Source organism: Protopterus annectens, chromosome 14.part0 (assembly GCF_019279795.1).
Source record: "Protopterus annectens isolate FY-2018-M chromosome 14.part0, PAN1.0, whole genome shotgun sequence".
NCBI lineage: Eukaryota > Metazoa > Chordata > Ceratodontiformes > Protopteridae > Protopterus > Protopterus annectens.
This window is the reverse complement of record NC_056748.1, coordinates 830,171,871-830,188,782: the sequence shown is the minus strand read 5'-3', so window position 1 is coordinate 830,188,782 and position 16,912 is coordinate 830,171,871. Positions and strand designations below refer to the sequence as shown.

The 16,912-nt window shown below is 37.4% G+C and overlaps 1 protein-coding gene across 1 annotated transcript in view; it reads right to left on the bottom strand.

Moving 5' to 3' along the window:
• Positions 1-16,912, bottom strand: part of TLL2 (tolloid like 2) — a 2,712,623-nt gene that overhangs the window by 44,186 nt on the left and 2,651,525 nt on the right. Inside the window, exon 19 of the mRNA XM_044056577.1 lies at positions 11,514-11,727. Within this exon, the coding sequence (XP_043912512.1) occupies positions 11,514-11,727 (214 nt within the window). The remainder of the gene's footprint in view (positions 1-11,513; positions 11,728-16,912) is intronic.

Below are 16,912 nucleotides of genomic sequence, written 5' to 3'. Positions count from 1 at the left end.
GAATCCCATTTCTGACACCATGTTGCTCGTCCAGTAAGGATAAAATAGACAAGCCTTCATGGGTTCTGTTGAAGTAGATTTATTATGTACAAACACATCAGGATTGAGGCTTAATAACTTTAACTTAGATAAACTTATAAACAAACTAGCTATTATACTTAATGACAGCTACAGTTTCAACTTTACAGGACTGGCTTTCAGAGACAATTACATTTGGGGAAACCGAAGGACCCAGGACAGCTAATAACAATGACTTACCATCATTATTTGATCTATTTGACTATAAACTTTCCAAAATTAAACAACTTCCGCTTGACACTGCTTATTTTATAGAGTACATAAAAGAAAATATTGTGCCAAAAGGCTTAAGAATGTGGTGCTACCCGAGTGGTCTGCAGTTTGATTCTAGCTTATTTAAAGAACTTATTGCTTTGTTTGATCAACACAGTGTCAAATATATGCATGTAATTGTAAAGCACAATGATCTATTAATTAATGAACTGATTACTTCTGTCACTGAACTAGATAAAACTATTTGTGGGCACCTGCATTATGATAACTTTAAATATGAGCATTTACGTATATTCAAAAGTTTGGATCAGCTTGTTAACTCTGTCAAGGCTAGAAAGTTGAAAAAATTAATGAGGGATAGAAATGACTATGGAAAAGGTTTAGCATGCCCTAGGCCCCCACCTTCTCAGGAATGGGGCAATAAATGAAATAATTCCAATGTGAACCCAGCAAATACTAGTAATGCAAACGATCTAAGTAATCCCACATCAAGAACTCTGGGCAGGCTTTTTTAGACCCAAAGGAGTTTCCACCACTGACATGCTTAGAGCGGCTGAGGAACAAGGGCCCACCAGTGAACAACAATTGGGAGATGGCCCCAGTGAACACACACACACTCACTGGAACAGAGGAGGAATGGCAAACAGGGGAGGGAAGAGGTTTTATACACAGACATGGAACAACAGGAATTAACTGTGTCCATGTCTGAAATTTTGAATGTACCACTTGACATTCCCCCTGACCTGACCCAGACCATTACCACCATGTCACATTGTTACAAACACCCTGGGTGATTTTAATGTTTATAATTTTTCCAGCATTGAGATTAACTCAGAACACTGTGACTTGTTTATAAAAGGGTTTACACCTTTGTGCCTCCACAATCTGTAGATAGTTCTAATACTCTAATGGACCTGAGAATGTATACACGTAAATTAAATTTGAAAATTATTTTTAAAAATTCCTTTTCTGAACCTTTTCTTAACCCTTTCTGATAAAAGTGAAAACGAAAACAAACTACTGCAAAATCCGCAAGGGCATTTTCTTCTTTCTGCAAGTTGATACTTCTGAGGTGCTCATACACCCTATCCCTTAGTCTGCGCTCTGTCTTCCCTATATAAAAGGATGGACAACCCTGACAAGTCGCTATGTATACAACTCCTTTCAAGTTGCAATTGAATTTACCTTTAGTATATAATCTAAACCCATTAATCTCAATGCTCCCTTCTAACTCCATTAGGTGGCAATATGAACAATTTCCACATTGCATCATACCTTTATTACTTGTCGGGGGATTTTTTTGTTGTTTTTTACGCAGCAATTCTTGAAAGGCACGTCTTGAGTTACCCTAACCACAGATTTCGATTTAAAATCATTGATCAGGTTATGCAGAATGTGAGGGGGGGTCCTTTTGGTCTTTTATTAGAAAAAATGGAGATGTTGTGGCAAATCAGGCTTAACGCATATATGAACCCAGGCTTGAATGAGAAGTGCTCCCTAATGTGTTTATTAAAGCTTAAAAGCTTGAATAGATGAAATATTTTCATTATTAGAAATTATGGATAGTAATAATAAAATGCATTGGAGTGTAGATACTTTATTTTATTGAAAATGTTCAGATTGTCTACATACGTACAACCTTTTGGAGTTTATCAAATGCATAGATTTTAACATATGTATGTAGTATGCATATATTTAACAAGTTCACATATTTAGGCATAAAACATAGGTTAGAAGAGATTTTTGTTTGTTTTCAATATGTTTTTAATATGTTTTTAATAATCTATATTTTAACAATATGTTTGTATTTATCTAAATAGGTTACATGTTGTGGACCGTAGTTTGGTTCATGCATTCACTTTAGCTTCGGTTTATTGATGTATGGTTGTTGCTATTAATTTGTAACAAGGCAAAGTTCAGTTTGATTTATTTTAATATAAAACTGGTTTAGAGCCTTGTAAGGGTATATATCTGTAAGAATGATCAGTGTTATTACATCATTTGGCGGGGAATTTATATATTGGGACTTTGAATTTTAACTGACAGTCTTTTGCCTTTGTTCTGATGAAGTCTAACCATTTGTGTTGGACGAAAAACGTGTTTATTGAGCGTTTAAATAAATCTAGTGGTCTTGAAGAGTTTCGGCTTTTAGCAATTTTTGCAGTAGTTTGTTTTCGTAACCCTTTGGTGATCTCAAGTACCTACAACCCTCCACTTCACCCCATTATTCAATTATTCGAGAGTATTTGTGAAGTGGACATACGTAATTCGAATTTTAAGAGTAGGAATCCTAATGTTAGTGTTTTAAGTGAGAACAAAGTTATTGACGAAATAAGGAACTTTCTACATAGGATTAGAATTATGAAACCAGATAAAGTCAGTGAGGTGGTCCTATTGAACCGTGAGGATTATAACAAGAAGATGTTATTTATTTTAGAGGGAAAAGCCTACATAAAATCCTCTCTAAATGAATTAAATGTCTCATATAACAAAATAAGAAATTAACTCCAAGATCTTTTTATTGAAGGATCTATATCTATAGATGTCCTTAATTATTTATCTGTTCCTTATCCTAGGCTATCTGTTATGTTTGGACTACCAAAACTGCATAAGAATCTAATACAACCACGCATGTGTCCTATAGTAGACTCAAAGGGGTCCATTATCCACCCTTTGGCTAAATACTTAGACAATAAGTTAAAGGAATGTGTATACAATGAAACGCATGTTTGTAAAGATTCATTCAGAAGCAATAGATAAAATACCTTTTAACGACACATATATTTTCATAACCATTGACATCAAGGACGTATATTCTGTTATACCCCATGTTATAGGGTTAGAACGGTTTACAGAATTACTATATGAAAAAGGTATTGCACATTTTGATGTTTTGGTTTACAGACAACGTATGGAGATGATTCTTAAAAACAATTTTATATTATTTAATCAAGAAATAAATTTACAAGAGGGAGTGGCCATGGGCTCTGCATGTGGTGATCTTTATGCCAACATTGTGGTTATGCAATGGGAGAAGAAATTCTTATTTTCCTCTTGTTACTTCAAACACAAAGTTCTATACTAGTTTTTTGGATGACATGTTTATTTTATGGGATGGATCTAATGATGATATTATTGATTTTATAACCTACATTGAAACTACCACCAATTTTTTGAAGTTTACACACACAAGTGACCTCAACATAATTTATTTTTTGGACATTCTTTTGTTAAAGGATTATCACAATGAAAAGTTTGCATCTAAGATTTTTAGAAAGAGCACATATTCTAATTCTTTGTTGCATTTTTCTAGTACCCACCCTGTGAAACAAAAGTAGGCCATTGTAAAAGGCCAATTTGTGTGTGTAGCAAGTATGGTTTCTGTTATGGAAGAATTTTTGAATGAATGTGATAACTTAAAACATATGTTCTTGAAAAGAGGCTACCCTTTTAAATTCATCATGAAATTATGACGGAGGTAGTTAAAAAGAGGGAGCAAGGTTTTTACCTGCCCCTACTATCGGGTGATGTAATTGACAATGTTTTATCCATTAACAACAATGACACTAACATTACTAAAGAAAGGAGGGATTTTAAAACTTCTTTTATTACTGTTTTCACGCAAGATACTTTTATATTAAGGGATATTTTAGTAAAAAATTGGTCCATCCTTAGACATGAGAAAAACATTAGATCCTTAATAGGCTTACAACCTACTATAGTCTACAGAAAAGGAAAAAAGTTGCAAAACATTTTTGAGACTAAAAACGTCTATCTTAACCATAAAGTTGGTTATATGAATAAATGTGGCAGATGCAATTATTGCAAACATATTAGAGAGGGTAACTTATTTTGTATTAATAACATGGAAATTAGGATTTACCAGAAATATAACTGTGGTTCAGAGAAGGTCATATATTGTGCTATATGTACCATCTGTTCCTGTTACTACATTGGTAAGACAGGTAAGATAAGGAACCACATATATGAACACATATGATATTAAAAGCAAAAAAGATACCAATGCTTTAAGCAAACACATTATGGAAAACAATCATAAATTAATTTTTTTATTATAAACAGTATCAATATGGATTTAAGAGGAGGGGCTCAGTCATTATTGCTAGAAAAAAAGAGAACTATACTGGCAGTTATGATTAAATGCAGGTAACTGGCCAGGTCTAAATGAAAATATCTCCATTAGCCCCTTACTGAAATTAAAGGCATTAGAGAGGTAATACAACCTCTCCCTTAGTATTTATGGAACAATACAGCATTTTTAATGTATTTTTCACATATTTGTATACTTTTAAAACATATTTATTAAGCACACACACACACACACACACACACACACACACACACATATATATATATATATATATATATATATATATATACCTTTTACAAATATGTTTTTTTTACATTTTATATTATATATACATATGACAACTATCTTGGGGGTCGTTTATGCTATTTATTGGTTATTTATTTGTTTTTTATCTATATATATACATGCATATGTATTTATTGACTGTTTACATTCAATTTGCACTGATTTCCATCTTAATTGTCTTAATTAATGTTGTCACTTCCTGTTGAGTGAACATAAAAGGAAGTATGTATTCTTAGTATGTTATCTGATGAAGTCTTGATCTTCTAGACGAAAGCACATGTCTTTTGTGAATTTTATCTGTTGGATTTAATAAAGTGGACACTGCTATACATTAACCGAGTTTGGTTTTGCAAACGTGAGTGAACGTGAGAGTGGGACCAATCCAGCTTCTTCACTTGGATTTTTCGTTTTCTGGTTTGGTTTGTCTTTTCGTTAGCTATTATACTTATACATACTCACTGTCTGGCTGAACTCTCAAAAAGGCATTGAAGCTAGCATGTGCTTACTATTTATATGCAATTGCTGACCTTGAAATGCTTCTTAAGGGTACAACGGTGCTGACTGAGGTTTCTTTTTTGATGATAACCTCTTGGCTCGGCTTGTAAAGGCCCCAGGGCCATTAGCTTAGTAACCTCCTATGATCCTATGAACACACACACACACACACACACACACTACTCTTACAAGAATGATTTTTTCCCTTAAGTTTAAGTTTTGCATGTGCCAATACTGTTGCTTGGCGCATGCATTGTAGTGTGTCGATGCTTGCAAAGTTGTCTTTTTATTTTTAGATGTTTCTTTTCACTGATGAACTTTATAGACAATTTTTCTGTTGAAAGTTCATCAGTGATGTAAAGAAATCTAAAAGTGTATAGCTTTTCATCAAATACCCATTTCATTGAAACTGAAATCACTGAAAACAATTCATCAAAACACTTTTTGTTGAAAACTCATTTAGTTGAATCATGATTCATAGAAAATATTCTAGACAACAAATGTACCATACAAAACCTATTTCTTGCAGTTGGGGGGGGTAAACCCTGCTGTACCCGTCATACCCCATACCAAGGAGAAAATCAAAAACATGCCACACAGCAAATCAATTTTGGTGTACAAACACAGAACTCTACAAATCTGTGGGAACAACATTATGGTAGCCATTACCAATCCACACCTAATCTTGCCAATGGAATTCTCTATTGACTGCTATACCCAAACACTACACCATCACATACTATATATATATATATATATATATATACATATATATATATATATATATATATATATATATATACATATATGTGTGGGTTCACTATAGAATCCTGAAATACTGAAATCCCGAATTTCGGTACTTCGAAATGCTATAGCTGAAACGTTTAAATAACGAAACCCTATAACCGCGAAATTTAAAACCGCGAACCTACAGTGCAAATACACCACACACATACACAGACGCACAATCTCCCCCCACAATCAAACAAACAATCTTACACTACAGACAAGCAGGGGGGCAAGCCCCCCTGTACCCCCATGTGGGGGGCTGCACCCCCCTTATATATACTAACTCCGAGAGCGCAAAATCACAGAAAGATAACTCACACACACACATTTCACAGCCAAAACACACACTAACTTACACTAAAGCCCCTAACCAACACACTCATACGTACTTACCTACACTTACACCTATGCAGTCACACACCTCAACACCAGAGGCTCCGAACTTCGGAATTTTGAATTTCGCGCTGCTGGTGTTTTGGAATTTCAAGGCTTCGGTATTATAATTCTGAAATACTAATAGTCGGGATTTCAGTATTTTGAAATTATAAAGGGAACCCATATATACATATATATATATATATATATATATATATATATATATATATATATATATATATTTATATTTACACACACACACACACACACACACACACACACACACACACACACACTGCAGTTTTCTAAAAAATTTGATTCGACAAAATGATGTTTCAAGGAAAATTGTTTTCAACAAAATGTTTCCAGTGACTTTAGTTTCAATGAAATGAGAGGTCAATGAAAACGTTACTCCCATACATATATACATATATGTATTTATTTATTTATATACGGATTGATTAGATATATTCCTTTGTAAATTAGTTAGATAACAGCTTCATCTAGCCAATAAGTGTTTTTCAAGTGATTGTTCATTGTTGCTCCTGATTTACAGCTTTTCTTACATCAAAGTATTCTTCATTCTTCAGTTGATTTTCCTAGTCTAAGTGCAAACTTGCTGAGGATTATAGTGTTTATTCAGTGCTGAGGAGTAATTTGTTGCTGCCTGAGGGGAAGATACCAGTGATTGAGCTCCAGTTATGTTCTTATTGTTTTTTTCACTTTTACCACTTAGTTTAATCACTGCTGGTAGCCATTTCCTGTGTCTTCTAAAGACTTCTGAGTAAGGTCTGGCTGGCATTTTTCAAGTTTAATCAGCATAAAGTATCTAGCAAAGTACACTAAATTACTGCAGTTAGTACCATTTTGGTGTTTTCAGGACTTTATTGTGTATTTAATAGAATTTTAAAATCTTTTTGCAGTTTGGTCTATGTGTGTAACACGTCTGTTTGCACCCCATTCTCGTTAATCAAAGTGCTTTCTTTCTTTTTTTTTTTCTGCACTTTTATCACTTCTTTTTATAAGAAACTACAGCTTAGTTAAAACAGTCAATAGTGCAAGTTCTTTATCACTTGTTTGTGTAATTAACATATCTTCCATTTTGTTACACTGAGTGCTATCTTTTGTAAATGTGTTAGATTAACAGCTACATCTAGTTACTAAAAGTGTTTTTTCCTGTGATTGTCCACTTTTGCCTTACTTATCCAACCTTCTTTACACTAACGCACACTTTTTGGTTAGTTTTCCTGTCTTAAGTGTAAACGTACTGAGGGCAGTAGTGATTATTCAGTGGTAGGGAGTAAATTAATGCTGTCTGAAGGGTAGATGCTATTGACTGAGCTCCAGATACATTCTTAATGGTTCTTTTGGTCACAGCTATTAGTCTTCCATCTTCAAAACGAGGAACATTACCTCTCATAACGTGGAACAAATGGACAAAATGTAGAACACCTACTAACAGCTCACTAACAACTTCAACTAGGAAGTGATAGTTAAATGTGATACTTTATACTTAAAAAAAGTTATTTTGATGAATTAATATGATTCAGTAATACTTCCCATGGATATCAGTTTAAAAACTAACTGAATCCTGGCAGCAATCAGGGTTCCACACCATTACTCCATATAGTCAGACTAATGCAAGTTTTATATTGGTGTGTATGTGTTTTTGTTTGGGGTGGGGTCATATTTCTATAATTTCCTTCTTTATCTCATAGTCCCAGGGAGTTATTAACTATTTCTAACCTCAGAATTCTCTGATTTTAATATCCCATAGATGCTGTAGCCTCTGAATTATTAGCCTCTTCTATCATACAGTCTCTGCCTTTCATTTTCCTATAAGTTTCTTTTTATATCATATTTTTCTTCATTGATAACAAAGGATATTTTTCATACTGAGATCCTACTTCTGGAGAGACATGACACTTATGCATTAAAAAAACAATGAGAATAAATATCTCTTGTCCACCTATTCATTAAGGAGATTTCAGATATTTCCAAAAAAATGCAGTGAAGGAATTTTATTTATTTATTTTTTTATTTTATTTTATTTTGCTTTTTTTTAATGGGATAGTCAGACTGGGTGGGAGACCATTTTTAGAGGAGGCCCGGGAAGAAAAGCTCTAAAAAAAAGTTACAAAACTTTTTACAAAAATTCTACAAAACAATTTTTTTACAAAATTTTACAGAGAACAATATTTACAAGATTTTACAAAAATGAAATACAACAATAGTATATGAATATTTTTAAAATGAAGCGGGAAATATGCATAATAAGGTATACACTGAGAACAGAGGTTTGAAAATTTGTGACATACAACAGTTAGTGCCTGAAAACATAATGAATTGTGTCTGAGAAAAGTATGGTACAAGGTCACAGTTTGCTCCTATAGTATTTTGGAAATAGAACTGTATGCGAGTTAAAGGATTTCAGGAAAGGAAGGGCAAACTGGTAAGGATAGATATAATGCATAGAGATGCAGAAAAAGGAGGATAATCTGAGGGAATAGAAGGGACAGAGGAGCTAAGAAAGAAGAGAGCTGTGTGTGACGGAAGATACAGGAGGGAGTGAGAAGAGAGGAGGAGATATCAATTGGGCCATGTGTGGATGTACAGAGAATGAATACGAAGAGATAGAGAAATGAGGGGAAGAGCAGGTGGAAGGTAGTAACTGGGACAACAGCATGATCAGATCCAGTTGTTGCCTAGGAAGTAGTTTAGGAGTTTTTTGAAGTGAGATGGGTTGCCAGTGGTTAAAAGCTGGCTGAGGGATGGAATTCCATTTTTGGAGATGTAATTAGAATAAAGAATAGCTTTATTGTAGGATTTGGAGACTTGCAATAAGGATTTGGTGGAGGATTGGAAATTACGAATAATACCATAAGGCTGAAGAATCACAGCCGCGGTGGTGGTGCTGCGGTAGCGTTGTCGCCTCACAGTAAGTCACTGTCCGGTTCGATTCTCAGCTAGAGCGTCTTCTGCATGGAGACATGCGTGAATGGGCGTACCTTCATTGAAGGTTGTGCGTCAGGTCTGGCAAGCCGGTACGTAAAAATCAACTGCCAATCATTAGCGGATCGGAGTTCCGCTGTGGCGACCCCTAACCGGGAAAAGCCGAAAGACACAAACAAACAAACCATAAGGCTGAAGAATAAGTTGAAGGGAGGGTGTTTTATCAGGTTGGTGGATGAGTCTATGTGTGAAGGTAAGTTGAGTGCATTGCAGTTAGCGTAAGACAGTGCAGTGGTGAGTTGGTGGTGAATTTTGAAGTTTTATTGTAGCAGGACTCCAGCTTAGCTAGATCTGTTTTACTTAGGTGTGTAAAGATGGGAGAGGTATATAGTAGGGTGGAGAGAAGATGGGTTCTGGCTATGTCTTGTCTTGTGTTATTTGTAAGGAAAGGCTTGATTCTATATAGTGAACCTAGTTTAATATGTGTTTTCTTAATGGACTGTGCTAGTTGTTTGTCGAATTTTACATTGTTATCAATTAGAACACATAATAATTTTGTGTGGGTTATGCCTGATATTATGGTGTTGTTGGATTAATATATTTGGAATGGGGTAGTGGGGTCACGTGATTTACTGGGGTGAAGGAGCATCAGTTTGGTCTTGGAAGGGTTCAGTATCAGTTGTAACTCGGCTAGCCAGGATCTGATGAATAGGAAGGACTGCTGGGTTGTACAAACAAGTTGGTTTAGGGAAGGAGTGGCACAGATAAGAGTTGAATCATCTGCATAGTGGATAATGGAGGCTAAGGGGATTGAAGACTGGAGTCCATTAGTGAATATACTGAAAAGAAGGGGACCACGTATAGAACCTAGAGGAACACCCAGGGTAAAAGGTAAACGTGAAGAGGGTTCCTGTTGCCATTTGACAGCTTGCTGAGGTCCAGACAGGCAGCTGTGGAACCAGGCTAGAGCAGAAGGGCTGAGTTTTAGAGTTGCAAGCTCATTAAGGAGTTTCTGGTGAGAAACTGTGTCAAAGGCATTAAAGAGATCTAAGAAGATAGAGGAAACAATTTTTCCATTATTTCTGTGCTAGTTAATGGTATTGGTTAAGTTTAGGAGAGCAGTTGTGGTGTTGTGGTGAGGGCGGAACCAGTGTTGTTTGTTAGCTAAGAGATTACTGGAAAGTAGGTAGATTAAGAGCTGCATATGGATGCATTTTTCAAGAAGCTAGAGAGGGGGGTAAGATAGCAATGGGTCTGTAGTTAGAAAACTCAGTGGAGTTTCCTCCTTTATGCAGGGGAATAATATGAGATATTTTCCAGCTTTTGGGGATATACTGTTCTGAGATGAAAAGGTTAATCAGGATAGTTACAGGATAGGCAATAGTGGGAAAAGTTATTTTTAAGAACACTGTAGGTAGGTTATCAGCTGCAAAGGTAGTGGGTTTCAGTTTGGAGAGTAGTTTTTTATGGTGAAAGTGTGGACAGCTTTGAAGAAAAAGAAGTCATTAGTATAGCTGAATAAAGTGGGGATAGTTGAAGTGTTGTTAGAAGAGTTGGTGAGAGAGTACGGAGTTAGTAAAGAAAGTACTGAATTGTGTAGCAATGCTGTTGATGCTTGGGGTGGTGCAGGGGGAGGGGAGGATGATTTAACAGGTTGAAGGAGTTTTTGTATTGTGGACCAGAATTTCTTGGGATTATTGAAGTTCTCCTGAATAACTTTCCTGCAATAGAGTAAAAAATAGTAGTAAAGCTAAAGAATGTCACACACAGGGGTTTGGCTATAATTATAATAAAGAAGAAAACATAAATATCTACAGACTAGACTATGGTCAAAAGCAACACTGCAGGTACAAGAACAGTGGAAATATCAAACAGTTGTTAGCTGCTTTCAGATAATGTTTCCATACATGATAAACACACTAAAAAACTGCAGTATTACACATCATATCTGGCAGTCATTAATTTTAGAGCTGTACATCAGAAGGGTGGAAAAGATACAGATGCAGAACTCTGAACAAAACAGTAGTAAATGCTTACAGTCTGAATTAATTAAATTCATCATCATCAGCAGCAGCAGTAATCAAATCCTAACTGTGATACCATCTGCACTACTCTAAAACGCAGAAAGGCTTGCAAAATCACAGCTCTGCAGATTAATGCTCCTACAACACTTGATCTAGATGACTTAATAAAAAATGACGTTTATTAACAATACCTGTACCATATCTTGCCTGGAAGCCTTTCTTTTGAACTGAGGCATCAGAATAGAACTGGATAAACATTTTACTTGCAGAAGATATGACTGGATCTGGTTTCTTGCTTCCACAGAAGCGACCCAGGATTGGTGACTTGCTGTTGGGCCCATCATATACTTCCAGGTGGTCATAAGCACATTCCTGATGTAATTCAATTTCAAACTCACTAAACACCTAAGTAAAGTAAAATATGTGCAAATTAATGGGAACAAACAGGAAATAACAGGATGTCATGAAAGAGACATTCATCTACTTTATTTACACTTTGCAAAGATTAATCTATTGCTGGTTACCCGCAGAGGACTCACTGTCCCTATTACCACTCACTCAGGATTTATCTGTAATGTCTTTCAGCTTAGTAATCCTTTTTTTTAAATACTACCAAACCTCCAAGGGATAATGGTTGACGACTCCACCCACCTGCATCCAGCTGGTCCATTTTCTCAGCACGGGCAGAAACTAGGCATGCCTGGTTTACACAAGTGCTTTGTGTCCCATATATTCCTGCCCAAGAAGCCTGATTAAACCATCCACTCACTCAGAAGCAAGAGTGGAGAGCTGGGTAGTAAGTCAGTTAGCAAGTCCTTCACTAACAAGTTTTAGGTTACCTGCAGAGACATGATAATTGATTGAGTGGAGGAGGTGAACATGCTCCCACAAGTACCTGCTATTCCAAGATCCAGCAAGGAAGTCCCTACCTTACACATCAAAAGCCAACAAAGCCACTGCATGGGAACAATATGGTCAGCCATTGCTTGGTGTTGCCAATGCAACAGATAGTTTGATAAAATCCAAGATTTCTTGTAAATTATATAGGAAGAAAGACATAAAGAGATTGGTGTAGATAGTGTGCATGCGGTACAAATTACACTGCACTCAGTTATTATGGAATGGCGACATTTCATTCAAACATAATAGTAATGTGTGCTCCATGTTGCAATGGCATGGTATGTCACTGGATGTTTGGTCTAAGTAATGTACAAGTAACAAATTCAGCTCAGTCTGGCATGATTTCCCTCTCATATTTAACAAAACATGATGGAGCATTAAACACTGCTATTATAGGGGCAACTAAGCTGGCCACTGTTTCCTTTTGCTTGACCAGTAAACTACACTGCATATGCCAGGTATTTAGTCTCAGGAAATGACAGTAAACCTGTTTTACTTGCATCTCTTTGTTAATTGCTTTGTTATGGATATAATGTGACTGCTCTTGGTTATAAATTGACCTATAAATTGACCTGAGGGTAGGATAATAACCAAAAATCAAACCATCCCCAGCTTACTTTTCAGATGATCCCTTTATCTCAAATAAAAAAAAATACTACAAAAACTGAAAGGTTGCTCAATCTCAGCAGACAACCTCCCACCAGAATACCTAAAGCTTGTCACAGAGGCAATAGCATTCCCTGTTAGCATCTTAATTAATAGATATGTAGCTGAATCACATGTCCTAACCTATGGAAAAGATCACACATTATCCCCTTACACAAGAGAGGCAACTCCACTGACATCACAAACTTTCAACCTATTGCAATCTTGTCCCCCCTCTAAGATTCTAGAAAAATGTGTGCACCTACAACTTCTCCACCATCTTACATGCGACAACCTAACTTCCGACACTCAGCATGGCTTTAGACCTGCACACAGTACCTCAACAGCCTTACTATCTTTCATGGATTCTGTCAACAAAGCCAATGACACTGGCAAACTAGTATCTGCAGTATTTCTAGATTTGTCAAAAGCATTTGACATGGTATCTCACCCCAAACTCCTTAAAAAAGCTTTCCAGCATTGGTCTATCCTCATCCTTACTTCAGTGATTCTGTAGCTACCTAACTGACAGGCAGCAAGCAGTAAAATGGCAAGGCTGTATCTCCCCATATCACAACACCCTCACAGGTGTACCTCAAGGATCCATCCTTGGCCCATTACTATTTAATGTCTTCATCAATAACTTACAAACATCCTCCTATGAAGGTACTCTAATCCAATATGCAGATGGCTCTACTATTATCTGCATATCAGACACATCAACTCATCTACAACACATAACACAACAAGCTTTCTCTTCCATAGAAACATGGCTCTCCAGTGCTGAACTCCTACTGAACCAAAAAAAAATTTAACAAAAGCAAAGCTCCTTCTCTTCACCCAAAAACCCCACAGCTCCAACAAAAAATTCAAGATCTTTCAGCCAACAATACTGAAATTGAATTGGTTCAGCATACCAAAAACACTATTAAAAAACACCAAAAAACATGCATGTTATACCGGAATACAAACTTCCTCACAGCAGGTACCAAAATTACCCTGGCCAAAACCTACCTCTTGCCTTCACTTTTATATGGGATCCCAATTCTAACTAACTTACAGACCTCTGTAAGAAAGATAAACTAGAATGCTGCTACAACAAAATTGCCAAATTTGCCATAAATGCAACCCCTCTAACTCATAACTAACTTCTCCAAAGCCACCTTCATGCTACTCAAGTCAGAAATGACAAACTTCATGACACCCATGCAGACGGGAACTGAAAGTTCAACTGTTAAGTCCTACACTAAGGCATTGTACGAGCACATCCACTCATGCATGAATCATGCCATCCCAAATAGAACCAAGATGCTCTCCTCCAAAAAAATGAAGCCAATCTGGTGGTCCCCTGCAATAAACAAACTTTACAACAAAAGGAAGAAACTGTTGCAGAAAAGAGGAAAATCCCAGGATGCAAAAAACTCCCTTATCAGCCGCAGTAAGAAGCTGAGATCCCTCATAAAATCCTCCAAAGCTAGTTATGAAAATAAAATTGCCAAAGATGCCAAAGACAACAACAAGTCATTCTATAACTATGTCAAGAATCTAAATGGCAATGCTCAGATCTGCTCTGAGCTACAACAGAATGGCATTAAATATACTGATCCCAAGGATATTGCCAATATCCTGGCAGACCGATTCAGTGCCAACTTTACCCCCCTCTCACCCCTAAATGGCCTATCTCAATACTGGAAGATTGCCAAATTCTGGTAATAATGGCCACACAGGTAAAAAATGCACTCTCCAAAGCTAAGAATACAGCATCCATGGGACCAGATGACATCCCGGGCTGTGTACTACAAGAACTACAAAATGAACTGGCACCTCACCTAAGTGTCATGTTTAATCATAGCCTCACCTCAGGCTTCGTGCCCACTGAGTGGCGCACAGCTACAGTTATCCCACTCCACAAGGAGGGATCCAACTTGGATCCCGGGAACTACCGCCCCATCAGTCTGACAAGCCTGATCTGCAAGGCCACAGAACATATTATCATGGAACTTATAAACAAAGACATTGGCAAACTTCAAACACTGGACCCCACCCAGTTTGGGTTCGTGAAGGGCCGATCTTGTCTCCTGAACCAGACTGACTTCATTGAATCAGTCTCCAGAGCTGTGGACGAGGGTAAGGCGGTCCACACAGCCTATCTGGACCTCGCCAAGGCCTTTGGCACCATCCCCCACTCTGGAATCATCGATAAACTTACTAAGCTGGGCAATAATCCCTACGTCACTCGATGGATTGACAACTGGATTACTGACAGAACCCACACTGTAAAAGTAGCTGACTCCAAATCCACCTCCAGACAAGTGACAAATGGAGTATCTCAGGGTTCAGTCCTGGGACCACTCTTGTTTGGCATCTACTTCTCTGAAGTACAGGCCAATACTAAGGGACTCTGGCTAACAAAGTTCGCAGATGACTGCAAACTGGGAGCCATTACTGAATCTCCAAATGATGTGGATACTCTACAAAAGGGCCTTACAGAAACAGATGCTTGGTGCCAGAGCCATGGGCTCAAGCTCAATGCCAAGAAATGTATAGTTATCCCCTTTGGGAAAAAACATGTACCCGTAAATGACCACATAGGTGGCAGTACACTAAACACCAAAAGTGTGATAAGAGACTTAGGGACACACGTGGACAGTGGTCTCACCTTCGATAACCACATCGCCACAACAGTCAGGAAATTCTTCGATGTGGCACACCTCATCACTAAGGGCTTGGCTTTTCATCCAGAAAAAAGGAGATCATTGTCCCACTGTACTCATGCCTCATTAGACCCATTATAGAATATAACGCCCCATTTGGTATGTACCTCTCAAGACACCTGCAACAACTGGAAAGGCCGCAGAAATACCTCACTAAATGAATCACAGGCCTAAAGCAGATGCCCTATGCTGACCACCTTAAAAAACTCCAGCTATACTCTGTCAAATATCATCTACTCAGAGGTGACATCTGCTTAACATACAAGGCCATGTCAAACCCAGAGCTGTTGGACATGCTACACTTAAAGAAATCCCAATCCTTCAAAGCCACATGCTCCAGGGATCTAAACCTTGTCATCACAATAAACAAAACATGCTGTAGGGATAGGTTCCTGACTCAGAGACTCTCCAGACTCTGGGATAGACTGCCCATACATGTCAAGCAGAGTGCCTCTTTGGCCCTCTTCAAAAGGAACCTTGACGATTGTATGGGAGAAAGGAAATTCACCCCTGGGATCACGTCAGTCACCCTGCTAGACAGGGGTCCAGAGAAGTAAATAGTGTGGAAAGAAATAGCCAGGGAATTGTTATGGCTAGGCTTGTATAGGCCCTAGGGCTGATAGCCTAGTACCAACGTATGAACCTATCACTGTAAAGCCCCACATTCCCAAAGATGGCTTGAACTCCCCTTCTACCTCCAATACATACAACTTACTATGGTATGCAAAATCGGGTCTATATTACATCACTGAACATTTAAAAAAGCGAACAGTGATTAATCGACCCTATGTAAGCGAAAGCTTACAATATCAAATTGTCAGAATAGCATTCCAACAAAAAAAAAAAAAGAAAGAAAACACTTTATAACATTACATTAAGTGGGGGGCTTCTCCCCCCACACCCACCCTACTTAAATATACCAACTCTGAGACCGCACTACAGTGCTGAAAATAGCAAAGTACCGAAGTGGCCAAGCAAATTCTTTCCCAGGGAATGAATTTGCTTACATGCCGCTTCAATATTTTGCCGTTTCCGTCTTTTATGTTCGACCGAGACGCATTTAAAAGAATGCATCTTAGGTCTTCTAATAGGAACCCTGCAAAATCACCCACAACCTACTAGCTTGTCCTTCTCTTAGCCTATTAATCAACTTTTACATCCCAAATAAAAATCTTATATCTGAAGACAAACATCTCCTCACAACTTATAAACCTGACAGTACCCCAGGCCTAAGCCTTTACTCCTACTCTGTGGCAAAATTATGGAGCTCCCTTCCTTTAGCTATCAAAACTGCTACTAACCTGCACTCCTTCAAAACCTCTATAAAAGAA